Raw genomic sequence first — 20,530 nt, forward strand, 5'->3', positions numbered from 1 at the left:
TGAAATGCGTTGATAGTGCTTATGGATCCTAATAGTTTGCCAACATCAACTAATTTAAAAAAATCAGACAAGGAAAAGTACAGTGTTTTAAATTTAATTTTATCGAAATTCTCCGACCGTTAACCACAAGGCATCTTAATCCTGAGATTTTTATAAGCGTGCAACAAACTCGTTTAAACAATAAAACTCAATGATTTTCTTTTTAATCTCTTGAGCTTGTTCAAACTTATCATTTGATATCAACCTTCTTAACTTTATATTATATCTGATGACAGCTTGAGAGAGTTTTATCTGATCTCCTAACGAAGATACGATATCTATTATATTTGAAGTCATGTTTTGTCAGCTCAATGTAGTATATTTTTTTCGTTCTCAAAATGTCTGACGTATGTAATGTTTATCTATAAAATAATTATCCATAAAGTTGTGAACTGTCTTCAGTATTGATGTAATTAATTTTTAGTTGTGCAATATTAGGATTCATTTAAGATGACTTTAACTGGATGGCGTCGAATATTAAACAGAGGTGAGAGTTAAGTGTTTTATATCTTGGACTGAAAATTAAAAAAGCCGTAAATATATATTATATGGATATTGCAAAAAGTTCAAGTTCTAGCAAATTTCATTTTCTCAATTTAAACTACTATTGCAGCATGCAGCTTGCGCTCAGTAACAATTGCAAGATGTCAGTATATTGCTATCATTTTCAATTATTATGTTACTAGCGACCCGCCCTCGCTTCGCTTCGGAAACAGTAAAACACACATGAAATAAAAAAATAAAAAAATAAAAAAAAATAAAAAAAAGTAGCCTATGTTCATCAGGGACAATGTCGGCTTCTAATGGAAAAAGAATTTTTCAAATCGGTCCAGTAGTTTCGGAGCCTATTCGAAACAAACAAACAAACAAATCTTTCCTCTTTATAATATTAGTATAGATATAGATAACACTTTCAGTTTGTGAAAATATACTTATTGTTTGTTAGCCCGATCTCTAAGTTCAGTCCTTTCGTGTTTGATGCTACTAGGCCGTTTAGAATCCATCCATAATGGTACAAGGGTTAAGATTGGTGGAATCAGTGATAATCTAAACTTATCCCGATACACATTGAGATCACTTAGGTAAGGTTTTCTATACAGTTTAAATTCTCAAGGTTACATCAAACTGTGTTGTTTTGTTTTTTTAGTTTCTAATAATATAATTAATAGGGTATCTCAGTGTATTATTTAAACGTAACTTTTTACAATTATTGAAAAGCTAGGACGGTGTTCTTTGTTTTAATTGTTCATTAAAATTAATGAATTTTATAATAATAATATCATTTTGGTTTTCCCAGTTATCTACATACCGCAAAGGTATGTGTTGGGTGTGCTGGGCTTATTCGCTTTAGCGAATTCCTTCACGATGCGAGTATGTTTGAGCATGACCATAACTCAGATGGTCGTCCAAAGTCAATCATCAGAACACATTATTGGAGAAACATGCCCTGACCCCTCTCTCAATTCGACTACAGAAGTCGCAGAAAGTATCAGTAATGAAACAATGATTATTCACCGAGTAAGTATAGTTTTTAAAATAATCAATCTATAAGGTATTGAAATGTATTTTTTTGACTATAGTAGAAAATTCCAACTTCCACGAAGTTTTGTAAGTTTTGTATGAGCAAAAGTATATAGAGATAGCAAAACTTACGGCCAACTAACTGTATGGTAACATTTACGAGTAGTACTGAAACTATAAACCAAAGAAATTTTGAAATTTTGCTTGTCTATATAATGTTTAAGCGTTTTTTATCATTTTGTTTTTATAAATAGGGGCGAGATCGATACGACTGGGATGAAGCAACACAAGGCTTCCTACTTAGTGCTTTCTACTACGGATACGTACTAACTCATTTGCCTGGAGGTCTTTTAGCTGAAAAGTTTGGAGGGAAATGGACGCTCGGTTTGGGACTATTGCTAACTTCAGTGGCGACTGCTTTGACTCCGTTAGCGGTTGATTATGGAGGTGCCACTGGGCTATTTATAATACGAGTCATTGAAGGTTTTGGCGAGGTATAATAAGCAATTATTATTATTATTATTATTATTACAGTTTTATCACTAGGATATTTCATTAAAAAAATTACTTAAATCTCAAATATTAAGATGCTATTTGCTGTTAGTATTCATCCTGCATTACTGGTATCTAGTAACTAAGTATCAATTGGTTAATGAGCTAGTTGGCTATCAATAATAATTAAAAACCATGATAATAATAGCTACGATTTACTACATATTTAACCTATTTTAAATATTTTTTGTAAAAAAAAATCCTACATCACTAGGAGATGACTTAAATTTCTTCTTGCTTTAAAAATCATTTTATCATCAGCGCGACGGATATACCCAGGCTTCTAGTGCCCTTTAAAACATAGTGAGAAGAACATGTCAGTGTTGGTAGTAAAAGCTTGGATCTAGTAAGAACCACTGAATTAATCGAACACTGCAAATTTGTTTCATTAGTAATACACAGAATTTTGGTTTGTTCTCGTAGAATTAACTCCAAATAGTGTCAGTTTCAGAAATCGCTTTTAATGCTTTTAGGGACCAGTGACACCAGCGTTCGTATTACTAATGGCAAGATGGGTTCCTCCATCGGAGAGATCACGGTTCGGAGCTATGATATTCGGTGGCGCACAAATTGGAAATATATTTGGGCCGTATGTTTCCGGCTTACTCTTAAGTGATGGAGGGGATTGGGCCAATGTATTTTATGTTTTTGGCGGTCTCGGAATTATATGGTTTCTGTTTTGGGTGAGTTACTGCAATGACTGAATGTTTCAGTTTTTTATTGTTTTGATCGCTTTGTTGGTAAACCGGTTAACCAGTGACTTGAATAAATACGTCACGATATCGAGGCTCTGTTCACTACAATAGATATTTTTGTGAATCTTTGGTATTGGGTATCTGGATGTTCTTATCCTGGATTCGTTCCTGATACCTATGTTATTAGAAAAAAGTACTATGACGGGTCAATTAAAAATCGCCTCGATGATTCCAGTGGCCAGCCATCCTTGGGATGAGCCGCGCGTTTGGTTATAAGCTTAACCGCGGTAACTTCTTCTTGTCTCTGACGGTGATTAGACGTTCCAGTGAAATCACAGGGTAGCCATTTAAAGGATGGCTGCTGCACACTCACATACCCCCACGCCCCCTCGGCGTGGGGATCTCGAGTGGATATTCAGCTCCCGATCCAATAAAAGGGTTTGATGAATTTGGGCCGTTAAATATTTACCTCATACCAAATTCTTTCAAAACCAGTGTAGTGATTTGGCCATGAAAACCTTACAGACAGACAAAGATACTTTGGTACGAAAATATTCCAAATGGTGATAGTACATTCACAATTGAACAAAAACAAAAATATCGAACTGTTTCCATTTTTATTACAGGTTTTACTGTGTTACAGCACTCCTAATTCTCATCCGTTCATTTCTGATGAGGAAAAAGAATATTTGAATAAGAATGTAGCGGCTTCTGGACTTCACAAGAAATTGGACCCAGTACCATTTAAGGCTATATTGCGATCGGCGCCATTGTGGGTGCTAGTTATGGCTGCTGTAAGTTCCTTTCTCAATTTCATTAGCATATTTATCAATAACATTGTTTAAAATATTGATTACAACTATATCTTTTATGTAGTTTAATGTCCAATCGTTAATTATATAGTACTAGTTATCGAAATAGATATATGGAGTTGAAGTAGTCGTGGCCTTCTGACCGTCATGAATAAGAAGCCCAGTGTACTCCTATCAAGCGATGTGACTATGTAGGTGTTCAAATTAGATATGCAGGTATTAATTTTTCTAAAACGAAATGTACGTACGAAACATTTGTCCACGAGTGATTTCTAAGTTGAAAGAATAACATTGTTTTTAAAATAAGTAAAAAAATTCAAAATTTATATTTTTTGTTGATAAGGCTAATAGCGTAAGGTCTCACAAGTAGATCACTATCCTGCTTATTTCTGCCGCGAGGCAGATATGCATTCCTATTTGAAAAGTGCGACAGCAAGTATACAATTAAATTCAAACTTGAACCTCAAGATTTAAGAGGTCATAGGGTCAGCGATTATTAAATATGAGATGAATTTTAAATTCTTACCATCTAAATTAAAGAAAAAGTTGCAAAAACTAACATATTGAACTTTCAGATTGGCCACGACTGGGGCTACTTTACAATGATAACTGACCTTCCAAAATACTTTTCGGATGTACTAAAATTTAATATTAAAGAAACTGGACTCATGTCTGCTTTACCTTACATAGCCATGTACATTTGCTCGTTCATTTTTGCTGGTTTATGTGACTTGTGCGTTCGAAAGAAATGGCACAGCATCGGCACTGGCCGTAAAATTTATACAACAGTTTGTGAGTAACATTAACATTCAATAACACTTTTACTTTTTGCTTTTTCACAAAATACGAAACTGATTTTAAGGAATCAAATGCTTTTTGTTATTTAACGTCTTGTTGTCTTTTCTATATGAGATGTGTCATATATACATATTATATTACTGGTGGTAGGACCTCTTGAGAGTCCGCGCGTGTAGGTATCACCACCCTGCCTATTTCTGCCGTGAAGCAGTAATGCGTTTCGGTTTGAATGGTGGGGCAGCCGTTGTAACTATACTTGAGACCTTAGAACTTATATCTCAAGGTGGGTGGCGCATTTACGTTGTAGATGTCTATGGGCTCCAGTAACCACTTAAAACTAGGTGGGTTGTGAGCTCGTCCACCCATCTAAGCAATAAAAAAAAAGATTTGAACTTCATGTCTCAAAGTTATGGTACGAGCTTTTTAGAACATTCAGAGTCAAAAAAGCTTTCGTAAAAATCTTCAAACAACTTGTATTGGTTTTGCCAAGGTTTCAATACCTCTAACGAAATTCGTTCCTTCCGCAAATATTTTCCTTTGTATTGTTTCTAATCTATATCCGATTGAATGGTTTCCTATAATCCTATTATTGATTCATTATTCAATACCATCACGACCCGGTCACGGTTAACATATTTTTTGTCCGTAGCGTCTTCCGTGCCGGCTGTTTTTATTATTCTGGCCTCGTATTCGGGTTGCGACCGTGCGGCGGCCGTCGGCCTTTTCATAGCCTCGATGGCTTTCATGGGCGGCTTCTACAGTAGCGTGAAGATCAATGCCATGGACATCGCGCCGAATTATGCGGGCACATGTTCTGCTTTCGTTAATGGTATCGCAGCCATTTCTGGAATTATAACTCCTTATCTGGTTGGACTCTTAACACCTGATGTAAGTTGATGTTTATCATTAAGATATTCTTCTTAAGTTAGTACTAATTTGATTTAAAAAAAGCCGTAAAGCATACGACAAGCGGCAACCAGCTATATATTTATTTTTAAAGAACTAACTGTTAGTATTTTTGCCGTATGAATTCATATTATGTAGGTTCCGTTATAGAAACCGGGTTATATGTTTTTATGAGTAGAGCTAGAACGTGAGATTGTTTTACATAAATCTTAAAATTTACAAACATATATTATATTTATACTGACTAAAATAGAACTTAAAGAGCTTATAGAGAAAACTAACATATTTTTCTAATTTTATTCACTATCCCAATGTTTTTGGTGGACTTTTCCGTATAATTAGCCAATTCAACATTTCTAAGTTTAAGGCCGGTTCACATGGCAGTTTGAAGCTGACGAAAAAAAAAACAAATAAATTTTAAATTAATTCATTTTAGATAATTTTTGTGTGCGATACGTTGGATGATTGAATACGATTTATAATTTTGTGTCTGTCCAATCGTGTTTTGTCGCTGAAATTTTGTGTCTGTCCAATCGTGTTTTGTCGCTGTGTTTCGTTTGAAAGACGACTTTTAATTGACCCGTCATAGTACTTTTTTTTAATAACATAGGTATCAGGAACGAATCCAGGCTAAGACCATTCAGATACCCAATACCGAAGATTCACAAAAATATCTATTGTCGTGAACAGAGACTTTACAGAGACTTTGAGACTTGACTTGACAGAGACTTTTACCTTTTTCGTAGCTACCAAATCGTTTCCCTTTTATGTTTATGACGTTGACGTGTATACAAAATGGCCTTAAAATGTCTATGTTCTGTGAATTATAAATTGCACAGAACGAAGTCAAGTGCCTGTCGGAAATATATCGTACGAATACTTTTGAGCAATGTTGCAATAAAACACCGTAGGTATTTTTCGGAGCAGGCTGTTTCTTCAAAATTTATAGCCAATTTATTTTTTGGTCGCCACGTTACATTTAATGGTACTGATGGAAGCGATGCTTAAACGGAATTGAAATTCATGTTGCGTATTTAAAACGTTTCGAACTAAATATTAAGTTTGCATTCTAGGTTTATTTTTATGCCAATAAATTAATTGAATTGGTTTTTATTTCTGATTTAAATTAAATTCGAACCATATTATAAAGTACGCCAGTTTTCTAGCACGCCCCAAAGATGGCTGTTTTAGGTTGGGCTTGATGAGCTTGGTTGGTTGGGTTGGGCTTGATGAGCCGTAGTTTTCATGCGAGGCTCCCCTCTGTTCCATTTTCTATCGGTTTTGTGACATGTTTATCGAATAACTACTTCAGCTTGCTGATTTTAAGAGCCACATTAGTTATTCTGATTGTCCGACGACAGAAATGATCGTATGTTTCGATATGAAGAGCAATACATTGATCTTCTTCTCAGTCGGACACTCTTGTCAGGGGCTATATTTGCGCTGACGCTGTATGTGCAGAAGGAACCGTTAGGTAGCCTATGCTCCCGAGGACCGCCCTCCAGGCAATGCGCTTCAAGGCCTGACATTGATACATCTGTCGACATAAGATAATTGAGATATCGGCCTCACGTCGGCTTAAAGGCTTTGAATGGGCTCAGGTGTACAATACGCCCACAGTGTAAGTTAAAAAAATGCCTTGGAATTAATTAATGTAATTTACAAAATTAGTACGAATATCACGATATAAAACAATGATCATGCTTCTTTACGTAGAAAATTCTATATATTTTTTGTTGTTCTGTGAAGTAACGAGTTAATGAATAAAGTCCAGAAGGACTGACTGGCACGGCTGACTGAACTAATGCGGAATAACGTACAAGAGATAGATTAAATCGACCGAAACATTACTTTTTTTTTTGAATAGCATTTTATGAGATTTGTTTTTGATAAGGAAGTTAACAATTTTTAAGAGCACTGAATGGAATAATTCAAATTATTTATGTAATTATAAATTGAAAAAAAATATCTACTATTTTTATCTATGCGATCAACTGATGCTCTGTACAATGTGCTATGTGTAATATAATCTATACTAATATATAAATCTACAGTGGTTTTTACGGATGTTCCGTTATAACTACTGAACCATGCATCCGATTGACTTGAAACTTGGTATCCATGTAGAAAATACATGTACTTAATGGATAGGCTAATATTTATATGAGTGTTGGACTCCCTAATAATAATGACAATAAATAATAAAGTTAATTTTAAATTCCCAGCGAAGCGGGCGAGTACGGCTAGTATAATAATAATATGTGCGGATGATAATATTTGAAAAGAGAAGCCATTGAAGCTAATTTGATGACAAAAGACAATACCATATTAGTAAAACATAAATGTTTTATTAAAGTTAACTCATTTTAGTTTATTTCCCTTTTTCTGACCGTTTTGCTGTTTTTTAGAAGCCAATGGTACTCTTACTTGATAGGTAGTGATTATACAATTACATCTTAGAGCAGGTATCATTTTAGCTAAAATTGAATGTACCCAAGACCTGTCTATCGAACTAATATCTTAAACAAGTTGTTCGATTGGTATTTAAAATTACCTATACCAAAAGGGTTATTAAAAAGGTACAAAACGTACCAAGCCGAGACATAACACAAATAAACTAATTCATTGAGACCATTTTGAATATTATGCTAATTCTAACATTGTGCATGAAATTTAAGATTTTGTTTTGTTTATTTTAAGGTTTTGTTTATAAAATTATAATAATAACAAACGGGTTTTATGTTTTAGTCTTATACCAGTGTGTGCGGTACTCAATCAACAACTCTTAATAGGGTATAGGTAGCTACTTAATAGGTAACTCGTAACAGGGTAATTCTAACTTTTTTTTTTATTGCTTACATGCGTGGACGAGCTCACACAGCCCACCTGGTGTTAAGTGGTTACTGGAGGCTATAGACATCCACAACGTAAATGCGCCACCCACCTTGAGATATAAGTTCTTAGGTTTCAAGTTAGTTAACTGGTAACAAAACAATCTAAACAATCTAATCGGGAAACAGTCTAACGGGTAATTCTAGAAAGCGTCTTAATAAACGAAGGTATTCACGTAGGTGCTCTTGGTATTTCATATCAGGTATTTTCAGCTCTGTAAGTTAAAATACAGCCGAAAATAAATTTCAACATACTCACCAGATGAAGACTGATTCTCTTTATGCTTTGTGCTGTTTCGATAATTTTGCCATCTTCATTTACTACATGTCAAGTCTTACACCCGTATCTTTAGTCGTTTAAACGAGCTTAACTCGACTCGACTCAACCTCCAACGCGCGTTTTGGTATGATTAGTCGTAAAAATAAACTCCACTCAAACGTCCTTGGCAAAATTTCCTAACCGGAGTGAAGTAAGCGAACTGTCAAGTCAAGGTACGTCGCGACGTACCTTGAACGTTCCTCAAGGCTGGTTTTCTATCAATGTCCAAATAGTATGTGGACCGCAAATGGAAATATATGATATTGTTGTGCAATGGCCTGGATCTGTGCATGATTCCCGCATATTTTGATAATTTAAGTTTGATAATATTTATTAATAAAGTAAATAGTTCGAGGTTAGACATTTGAAACTGTTTATTTTATTTACCTACATAAGAGACATATTTTGCTTACTACCTGGTAAATAAAGTCAATGCGATTATAAGTTTTATTTATATAATAATAAACTGGTGGTTGTGGAAAAGCACTTCAACAACACGATGCAACCAAAATCAGACAAAAGCTGTGAATAAAAATACAAAGCCGGATCCGAAATCTAAAATAATAATAGGTTAGAAAATAAATAATACACTTTCAGATTTACCGCACGCACACATATTTACGATTAACTCAGAAACCAAAACATCAAACAAGTTCATCTAGTGTCAAACAGACAGCGGCAGCTTGACTTTGACATTAAACAATGACCATAGACTACAGAACTCTATGGGTTTGATGCTAGCTTGATCAAATTTTCATCATTATTACCTCACTCGAGGACAGTTGAGGAATATTGTAATGGTCGACTAAAAATACCAAACTCGAGTAAGTTTCAAGGGAATGCTCGAGCATCATCGGATGAGTTAAGAGTGGAGGACTATTTTACGAAACGTCTAAAGATACGGGCATTAGTTTCTATCGGGAGCTTAAATTTTTTTATACAATGGGATTTTTTTAAGCAGAATTATTGCAAAGTACGATTTTGTAGTGAATTCTAAACTGAATTTTCTGGCCCTTTTTAAACTAGATTATAAATTAGTCTGCTGCAATTTGGCTATTACCTCTATATTTCTGCTGGCCAAGAGTATTAAGGTGATTAGACATTGGGTCATTGAGGCTGTACAGCATAATAATGGTTGCTTACGTAAGACAAGCAAAAATTGATTTACCTATTGCTATTACTTATTATACCTGCTATACCCGATTTCTTCAAGTTGAAAATTAAGGGAGGACCGATTTTACCATATAATTCTTTAAAATAAACCATTTTACTATCTTCATAAATAATACAAAAAAAAAACATTCAAAAAGTATTCAGCATTGGTACAAAAGCAATAGAAGTTGTTGACCTTATAGCTATAATTACAATTATCACTATCTAACAAATGATCATTGTGACAGAGAAACCTTACAAATTCCGCATAATTTAGAAACAATAGAATTTCGACATAAATTTTCTAATTATTGTTAAAGGAAGACAATCGATGCTTCGTGATTTAAGTAAATGTCATTGTGAGCGTTCATAATAGCGGTAGTTAGCAAATAATGCTTAAATTAAGATGCATTTCTGGATTATTATTATTTTGTTATCGAGTTTGTAGACAAATAACCAAACGTCCCTTTTAATAGTAGGTAAATTTCGCTCATGGATGTCAATAATACGAGGGGCATAGATAAATCCCTGCCTATCACTAAGTCCTCTCCCCAAGCTTGTTTGAAGAGAGATAGGTCGTAGTGCTCAAGAAACATCATGGACTTTATTCCTAAGCTGGATATACATGGCAAAAGAGATCTCTAGAAATGCATTGTGGATGAACGATTCTAAGTAGTCACGTCATTATGGATCCTTCCGATCCATTAACGGTGCTTATAGGTATCTCAAGCACCGGTCACCGTCCTCGCCGAACCCGTTGCACTTTATATATGTTACAGGGACATATTAATAGTAAATTAAATAGTCTAATTGCTTAATTTATATTGTGTGTATAATTATTTCCTTATACTATAAGTTAGATTGGTTCTTGTTGTAGTGTTGTTTTGTCCAGTAGTGGTAAGGAGCTTTGTGTACACACTCAGCTGTCTTGCTTGGTCATGCGCATATGACTTATGTTATAAGTCAGTTTTTTTTTACTTGTTGTTACTTATTGTGTATCTTTTTCGCTTGTAATGTGTATTGTGTGTCTAATCTATATATATAAAAATGACTAAAACTCGAGAACGGCTGGACTGATTTGGCTAATTTTGGTCTCGAATTATTTGTGGAAGTCCAGAGAAGGTTTAAAAGGTAGATGGATATGAAAATGATCGGAATTGAATAAAAATAACTTTTTTGTTTTTCCTTTGACGTGTATGATTAATGTTTATTTTATACAAAAGTTCAGGTCTTTTATTTATCGATTGAGGCACTACGAAGTCTGCCGGGTCAGCTAGTAAATAAATAAATAAATCAAGATCATGTAACTTATAAAGGTGTAAAGTTAGTAATGTGTTAGGTGTGTGGCGCATTTACGTTATAGATTACTATGGGCTCCAGTAACCACTTAACACCAGTTGGGCTGTGAGCTCGTCCACACATCTAAGCAATAAAAAATAAATAAAAAAAGTAATTTTACGAGTTCTTAGACGTTGCGTCGTGAATACCACCGTAATTTGAGTATGAAATAATAGTTTCAATAATATTGTAATTACGATTTTCTCACAACAATTAGAAAAGGACGAATAATTTGCGGTAGAGATGAAAGATTTTATTATACGGTGTTAACGTACAACAAATTAAAGAGCGGACGGCTAGCGTGGTATGGACATGTGATGCGTAGACAGAAGATGAGAAGTGACTAGGAGATATATGGAAATGGTAATGCATGGTAGAGGGGGAAGAGGTCGACCGAAGAAGACATGGCTGGAGTGTGTGAATAACGATATGAGAGAGAGAGGAGTGGGTGTTGAGATGATAGAAGAGAATAGCAGAGAAAAATTAGCTGTGCCGACCCCATCTAGTGGGATAAGGCGGAGAAAAAGAAGAGTTATTCCTAAATCGTCTAAGTTGTGTAAGTGTATTCGTATTAAATAGCTACTTCCTTAGCAAAATGAATGGTATGTGTCCCGAGGTGAATGAAGCATAGAGATCGAAAAATTTATTCACTATGAAATTAATCAATTTAAAACAGTTAATATTTTTCACATATTTAGCATTATAGTAACCTCGTCGTGAATACATCTCTATTCAATATAAGTTTCTTGGCAATTTGCATTTCTTTTTAGTCACAACATTGCAATATGAGTTGTTTTTTTAACTGAACAAAATACAAAATTGCAAATATAAGTAAACAAGGATGCTAAGAAAACCAAAAAACATGCATCGTAGATATAATCAGATCATGTTTTTTGTCTTTCGAGGTGGAACGACCAATTTTCAAAACCAGAATGAATTTTAATTTAGAGATACGAGGAAAATCAGACACTGAATTGCGAGTTCTTACTCAAAATGAAGCAGCAGACACCAGTCAGTCATCTCACGAAAATCTTGGAATCTTTGTGTGTGCGTTTGTTTGTGTGTGTGTGTGCGTGTGTGTGTATGAGTGTGAGTGTGTGTGTGTGTGAGTGTGAGAGTATGTGTGTGTGTGTGTGTTATTTCTGCTCGATGTTTTTTAACCTATTTCATAAAGTATGTATATGTTCGACCGTAATTGCTTGGTTCGACTCGATTCGACTTTTACAGATACCATTTACCGAATTTTCGATTATTTTTGGTTGGAACTTTTTATTTTTTGGAAGTTCTATCTTTAAGCAATCAAGGTATAATATTTTGTTAATTCCTATGAAGTGTTCATTTTCATTGGAAAAGAGTATTCAGGGGTTGTTAAGTGTGCATAGTCTGATACACTGATGTCCATGAGTAACAGTGGCCACTAACCATAAGGTTGGTTGTATACCTTCACGAAGTCAAACAAAAGAGATGAAACGAATTTCGACTATAATTAATTGAAATCATAAGTTTGAACATTATTATGGTTCTATTGTCAAAGGCTATTATTATATTTCTATAGTGACAGATTTCGCTAAGAAAGATAAAAAATATTAACTTGTTCTCAATTTGACTACAGACTTTAAGCAATAACCAAAGTTTGACAATAAACAAAAACTATGTGTGTGTGTCTAATACATTTTTAGTGCATAATTTAAAAAAAATATTAGCATTCTGCACTTGTTCTCTATATTCTCTATAAGTGTGAAAATTTTCATCCTCCTTCATCCGCGCAATTTTCGTAAAAAGGGGTACAAAGTTTTTGCTTCACGTATTAATATATAGATAATGACGCTGTTAAGTCAATAATTATAGTAGTAAATTTAAAATACTTTGTAACTATTAATAAATATTTTACAGCAAACCATCGGTCAATGGCGCGTTGCATTTTGGACCGTATTTGCAGTGTTAGTTGGAACGAACATTGTGTATCTCGTATGGGGCTCTGGAGAGCAGCAGTGGTGGGATGACGTCGACAAGCATGGTTACCCTCCGGGCTGGAAACATGGACCTCTCAAGAAACGACAAGTCGACAAAGAAAAAAAGATTGTATATCCAAAACACGACCATTCGCCTTTGTCCACGGATTGAAATGAAATACAGAATGATTAATTCTAAAGATGTTTGTATTTTATTAGGAAATTTGTGGTTTTGTATTGTCTGATTAAAGGTTACAAAGTTTATGCGGATAGATCACGAGTCCAAGGTTAAAATTAACGTATCGTCGCGATGTTAAGCTTGTTTACCTATCGAAACCATTTCACGTCAATTTTTAAGACGAACAGAGGAGATTATCCAGTCCATTTGGTGCTGCTAAGCTGATACTGTATCCTGTAAACATCACAGTCTATTATACCTATATAAATGTCTATTATACAAAAGCCGTCAAACTTCATGATTTCATCGTAGTAGAAATAGATGGGACTATGGTACCCGTTCTTAAAGGTTTACGATATCCCCTGCCACAGGTATTAAAAAATAACTGAATTTATCGAGACCACAAACATAATATTTTCTAAAGTCGTACATTATTGAATGCGTAAACGATATAAATATAGTTTGCTATTTGTAATTTGCACGAAATGACAACGTTTAGTATTAATTTATTAGAATATGTTCGGTGTCCTCATCTATATCTACAGCGTGTGGCCTTTGAACGACACACAATTCGATTTTAGACGAAACTTATGTACTCATTTTATATAGAAATTTGGGGGAGGTTGGACGTTGGACGTTGGACGAAAATTGGATAAGTTGGACGAAAACACAGTTCAAATTGAAAAACTCTTCTTTATTGAATTTGTCTATGTCCTCATTTTATATAGAAATTTGGAGGACGTTGGACGAAAGCGGGACAAGTTGGACGAAAACACAGTCTTCTTTATTGAATTTAGCTAAATCGTTAAGAGGAACCATCCTCAACTGCAACGAATAAAATAAAATATAATAGTTATTAGCTGAGGTTCAAAAAGGCCGGGATCGTAAACACGTAGCGCCCTATAAACTTTTGGACATACTTTAATTAATAAGTTCCTCTCACCATTTACTTATACTAGAAATGAAAAATATGGCAACAGAATATAAATACCATAGATTACATCAGGTGAGTTTTACTTATGCACTCTCATTGTTGTAAGTTTTACTACGACAGTAATGTCTGAGCATTGAATTGAACATCAGAAAATACGAGATTAATCATAAAAATAAAGTTAAAGATTTTGCAATTCTTGTGGTCTCGAACTCTAGATATTTAGGTAATTCTTCAAATAGTCGCAATATTAGAACGGAATATATTTTGAGTGCTCAGAAAAGTAAATTTGAATTTGATATCTGAATTTATGTTTCTAATGCCAAGAATTAGTTTGTCTGCGTTATACGTATTATGAAAATTGAAGATCTTCTAAACCATTGCCAGCTTAATGCTTTATTGCATAAAGCTCTAATTCTCTGACTAAAAGACGGTGAAATGAAATAAACAAAGATGAACTTGCAACACTCGCTTTGAGTGTGTCTAAAACAACGAAATCAGAATAATTAGCTCGTATGTTCAAACACTTATTCTCCTTTTAGCCCTTATCCGATATTATGTGGGGTCGTCGCACCATGTCATCTGATTATGCTGCATAGGGATTTATCATGAGTTTTGCGACTGGCCGCTAGCCTGACATCAACGCTACTTGGGTTAAAATATTCCCAGCTCTTAACCAGCCTGACATCAAAGCTACTTGGGTTATATTTTCAAATATTCTTAGCTCTTAAATTACAAAACGCGACTTCTTTTAATTCGTTTATTTCTAAAATCTATTCAAAACTATCAGCCACAAGTCGTCACAATAAACCTCTGATGATTCGTGCTTCAGTATTATTTTGTAAAGCAAAAAAAATATCCAAAAACTTGTTTCCTTTGCTTAAATTAGCTTACGAATATTCAATTGAAAAGTAACGCGAATTATCAGAGTCATTCACAAAAAAAAAAAAAAATGAGCAGCTGCCAAATCTTGTGTTGACTTTACAATTAACACGATCACCAATCATAATACTGATACCAAACAAATATTTGATGCTCATAACTTCAGCATATCTTAAAAACATGTTAATTCGAATCGAAAACAAGTTCGGTAAAATAACATTGAATCGAGAAAATAATTATATAGTCTAATATAATCGATCTGCATCCGTCACAAGTTTTAAGATGTTTTGATGTCAACCAGTATTACAGCTTTTTTTGCGCGCGGAATCAGTCCACAGTCTTGTTATATAGTATTTTTTGTTACGTTTCCATGAGTGTCCGCGGTGATATCAAGTAAAATAAACATGAGATTAATCTATTCAAGCGCTCACTGATTGAGTTCACTAACATTTTCCATTACAGCAAAGTATCTAATAACGTCCTTTTGTTTCTGTTGAAATTCATAGTTACTACTACCTATATAGTTTTTGATCACGACCATCCTCATAATCATATTTAAATGGCGAAATGCTGTTGATATAGTCCAATAAATATTTTTTCACTCAAAAAATAGTCTTAAGAATTTATAATTATGTATGTAGTAGGATGTGCTATGTGCGATACATTTTTCATTTATGAAGTCGTCGTGGCCAAAAGGATAAGATGCGCGGTGCATTCGTATCGAGCGATGCCGGTGCTCGAAGCCCGCAGGGAGTTACCAATTTTTTCAATGAAATAAGGCCATAATAATGTCTTCATGAATGACTTTCACGATGAAAGAATAATATCGTGGAATCAAAAGTAAGCCTGCAAAAATTTATATTACTGAGTCTAAGGCGTCTTGTGAGCCCGTACGGGTAGATACCACCATATTGTCTATTTCTGCCGTGAAGCAGTAATCTGTTTCGGTTTGAAGGGTACCCACCCTTTGCATTGTTAAACTGAGACCTAGAATGTCTTAAATTAGCAGCGTTCACATTTTGATTTTTATGGGTTCCGCTAACATTTTAGCAACACGTGAGCCAATAATAAAAAAATATCGTAACAAAATATTTCTAAGAAAGTGGTGACTGAAAATTTTAAAACCATGGAACTATAGTTGGTTCTTATCATTGTATTTGGTAAAAACACCTGGAGAAAAACAGAGGTTGTTTGACGCAAACGCTTTTAAATGGGTTTGTGTCAGGGGCTTAAATATAAATATATTGAAAGTTCATAAATAAAATACTACATAATATTAAAGAATGATTAATTCGATGAAGGTTTTTTAAATTCTTTAGCCCAATTTGCATGACTGAGGCTTTGAAACTCAATGGTATTAAAATGGTTCAGCAATCTCCAAACGTTGCGCAAAACTTTCTTTTTTTTCTTTCATCTTTAGATCTAATGTACGTCGTTACAAAACGTATTATTAGGTAATAGTTTAAAACAAATTTAGACCTTACAAAATAGTTTAAGGATTCACCACTTCCAAAAGGAGGTCATGTTTTCTTTAAAATTTGTACCGTTAAAGTTTTTTCGTCAGTCGACCGCTGGATCCACTGCACTGTCCCTTTTCCACCAGAGTTCGATTTCACCACGGACGACATAAAATTCGCAAACGACAAAGCGAATAGTTAAGATATATTTTTAGGTAGGAATTTATTTTTAGGGATATTTTAAAAAATCAAAAATCTTACCTATTTTGTTTATGGAAGTAGTAGCTAACAATGATAGTACTTAATATTTATTTCGAAACATCTTTGAGATAATTCAATTCATATACCGCAATCGATACTTTCCCAGTTAAATAAATAAGGCGTTGATACCCATCATAAGTACAACCAAATTATTTGATTTGATGATTTACAGTATTAATTTTGTTTTATTTGTCTGATATAAATAATGCCCCATATGTGAGGCGCCTTGGTTTAAAATTGCGTAGCTTTTTTGAAAAGATCCCTTTTAGGTTGTTCTAAAATAAAAGTAGCATAAGCTACACCTTATAATATCAGAAATCTGCCAATAAATTTCCCGTCAAAATTGATCGAGCTGTTTCGGAGTTTAGCCGGAACAAACAGAATTACAGTAAAAAATATATATTAGAAATTAATTATATTATTATTATTTTATATGTGTTTATTGAAAAGCTGTCATTTTTACATTATAGACAGAAAGAAATACTTCAGTTTTATTTATTTGTATAAATTTGTTTTCATTGTTAAACAAACAAAGTGACCATGGCCTAAAGATAAAATGGCAATTTTACTAAATAGGTAATTGTGAAGTTACTGATCATTTTTTCGCATTTTTTTACATAGTTGGGTGGACAAGCTCACGGCCCACCTGATGCTAAGTGGTTACCGGAGCCCATAAACAACCCATCTACAACGTAAATGCCTCCACCCACCTTGAGATAAGAGTACTAAGGCTCAATTTGTACAGTACAACGGCTACTCCACCTTTCAAACCGGGTGGTGGTACCTCTCCGTGCAAACTCACAAGACGTCCCACCACAAGTATAATTTCTGTGGTTATTTGTACTCTATCACCTCTAATAGTGGTATCACCAGCTTGCCTATTTCAATTCCAATGTATTTGAGACTACAACCCCAATGTTTGAAGAACGATGCTCACGCAGTTATTTCAAAGTAAAGTAAATAAGGCGATTTGTAATATTTTAAAATTGAGGACGCTTTAAGTGTTCTCATATCTGCACTTAACCTATCGATGAATGTGAATGAAGTAACGTTATCTGACCTATATTAACTAGTTCTATTTATTTTATTGTTAAAAAAAATGTTGATTATTATTTTATGAATATTTGTGGAAACATGGCCAAATTTATAAATGGTTCTATGATTGAGTTCAATGACATTGGTGATTTCTGCCACTGGGTTCCAGTTTGAAGCGGCAAAGCGATAAAGCAGTTGTGATATTTCAAAATTCTTGAATTCAGAAATTTTAGGTTCTTAATTTCATTTAAAAATATTGGATTTAGTGTTTACATTCTTTTATCGTAATCATCCACTCCAATAACAAAATTTTCATTCTGCTCTGTCAATGATGACAGTTAGAGTAGCCGTGTTCCAAAATAATTGAGACATCAACTTGATGTTTTAAGGGAACATTCATAATAATATTATAGTATTATCAAGAGGTTAGAAGAACCAAGTAGAAAGAATAGCTTAAAATAACAGATTGAATAAAGTTGAATGAAAATCAAAATTAAATGGAATGCAAGAAATATCAATTTATGTAAAATATATCAGATACACGTATTTGTAAATGAAAATGTGCATTGTACGAATATTATTAGCTTTATACATTTTGATTACTTATTATGATCAAAATACAATACACAGTTAATTTATATTCAAAGAACCAGACGCATGCACAGGTGATTTTATTAATGGAATTTTGTTTACGCTATACAAAGAATAGAATGTGGTCATAGTCATCGCGTTATACCCAAGATATAGTTGCTTTCCAGAAGACACTCTGGTATGATGAATTCATTTTGTTAATGAAAACAAATTTTATCATTTTCTTAGTTCTATATTTACATTTAAGTTGTTTCCAAAAAATATGCTTTTTGAAGTTTTGAAGGAATTGAATTTTTTCATATAATTATTATTTTTTCTATCGATTAGAGGCATCACAAAAATGTTTGTATCTTATCTTCCTCTGAAACCTTTACTCATATGATTTATTTTTATAGAGAAATTAGTTTTGGTTATGTAGCTTTGACGTTTTTAGTGGCTTTTGCCATTCAGCCGCTTTCTAAGGAAAATAGGTTAAGCGACATAGTAAATATAACACATTGTGTACAGGCTCCGGTAAATAGACAAAAAGTCGGCAAGCACTAAATTCAAATGAACGCATCGGCAAAGGTATAAATATTTTTTTTTTTTTTTTTACATTCACGCCCCGTTAACTGTTCCCATGTTAAGTTCGTAAAGAACTTGTGTTACAGGTACCAGATAACGGAAATAAATGTAAGATTTTTATTATACACATACATGTATTTAATATTTAATATACATCCATAACCCTGGAAAAGACATTTATATTTATCATACAAATATCTTCCCTTGGCGGGATTCGAACCTGCGACCCGCTTGTGTAGTGACCATGTCACTTACCACTACACCAGACGGCCGGCTGGATATAGTATCATTATTGTAATTTTTGTATTTAATGTTTTTCCTTGGTATTGATTTCATATTGGCGCATATTAAAGCATACTCTACTCTACTTTTATTTCAAACACATTACACATTCGCACGCATTACAAAATATATTGAATCGTTGGTACGTGACATATCATAATTGAATACTATCAGAACGTCATATTTACTACAGTCTGCAAGGCAATTATTATTATTCGACACAGATATAGCAGCATTGGCAACTGCGCCTTCGAGATAACGCTTTGATCTTTGATCCTCCAAGAGGCTGCGTGCGCGCCGTTCTTTTCACGTGCTAGACGACTTGTTGCCGCGCGCCAGTCACCTGTGTGTAGCCTTAACTCGTGTTAACAAGTCATAATTTGAATGGAAAACGAAAAACGATTTTATTTAAGAAATCACTTGAGTCCAACGATACAAAACGTAAGTAATTTTTGAATTCAATCTATTTGGGCATCCAGAAATTAAATTACAGACATTTAATTTATTTTAGTGATTAAATCACTACCATTTGAGCCTAGATATATTTTCATTATTTTAAAGTCATATTAATTTGTCAAAATTATAACTAGGTCTGCGACGTGCAAAAACTAAAGGTGCGTTGTGTAAGACTACAATTATTTTGATAAGAAAATTTAATTGCGGGTAATAAAGTCCAATATATAACGTCATATTTGTGTAATTAAATAATGAAATTCAGTCGTAATCTTTTATTATTGACTTAACGATAAGTTGAACGAAATACAATTTTCGGGCTAGGTATCTTCTACATTTTTTAAAAGAGAAGTAATAGAATTTTACGTACGGTTAGGTATATAAGTACATATAATGCGCTTACTAAAAAATAAACTATACAAAATTATATTTGCAATGTATAATGTAAATTAAATGAAATTAAATTAACAATATTGAATTAGAAATAAATAACCACAAAATTTCGTATTATTAGTGTTTTTTGATAATCAAACTCATCAAAATAGTCAACATGTTGATAGCTATTGATTGTGTTATTCATTCATAATGAAATAATAAATTTTCAGCCTGAAATATCTAAGAGTGCAAATAGCAAATAGGTACTTGTTTGACAACAACGTTATGACAAAACATTTTATAACCTTATCACTTTCATTCCTGTCAATGTCGCCTCTAATAACCGCTTTTACGTTTAGAATGACAACGCGATGAGACGTTGTAATCTTTGTGGCAATGAAATGAAGACTAGTCGATGATTTAATGTGTTGACCTTTCCTGTTCATAAGGAGTTATATTAAGGATTTTATGAAACAGTTAATTTGATTTCCCATCACGTTATCATTTAAAATCCATTGTTAATTTTCCTTCTGTTACGTCTCATTT

General features: G+C 33.7%; 2 protein-coding genes across 2 annotated transcripts in view; both read left to right on the top strand.

Annotated features, from left to right (window-relative positions):
• Positions 1-362: 362 nt before the first annotated feature.
• Positions 363-13,177, top strand: LOC114253367 (dietary and metabolic glutamate transporter). The gene is made up of 8 exons (XM_028188230.2): positions 363-526; positions 1,337-1,557; positions 1,815-2,054; positions 2,586-2,795; positions 3,434-3,601; positions 4,195-4,411; positions 5,067-5,305; positions 12,917-13,177. Exons 1-8 carry the CDS (start codon positions 490-492, stop codon positions 13,145-13,147), a joined length of 1,563 nt encoding a protein of 520 aa, XP_028044031.2. The 5' UTR covers positions 363-489; the 3' UTR covers positions 13,148-13,177.
• Positions 13,178-19,351: 6,174 nt separating this feature from the next.
• LOC114253265 (dietary and metabolic glutamate transporter) overlaps positions 19,352-20,530 on the top strand; it is a 40,000-nt gene continuing 38,821 nt past the window's right edge. The window contains exon 1 of the mRNA XM_028188066.2: positions 19,352-19,597. The gene's annotated coding sequence lies outside the window, so the exon portion shown is untranslated. The remainder of the gene's footprint in view (positions 19,598-20,530) is intronic.

The sequence above is a fragment of the Bombyx mandarina genome, chromosome 17 (genome assembly GCF_030267445.1).
Source record: "Bombyx mandarina strain Sakado chromosome 17, ASM3026744v2".
Lineage (NCBI taxonomy): Eukaryota > Metazoa > Arthropoda > Insecta > Lepidoptera > Bombycidae > Bombyx > Bombyx mandarina.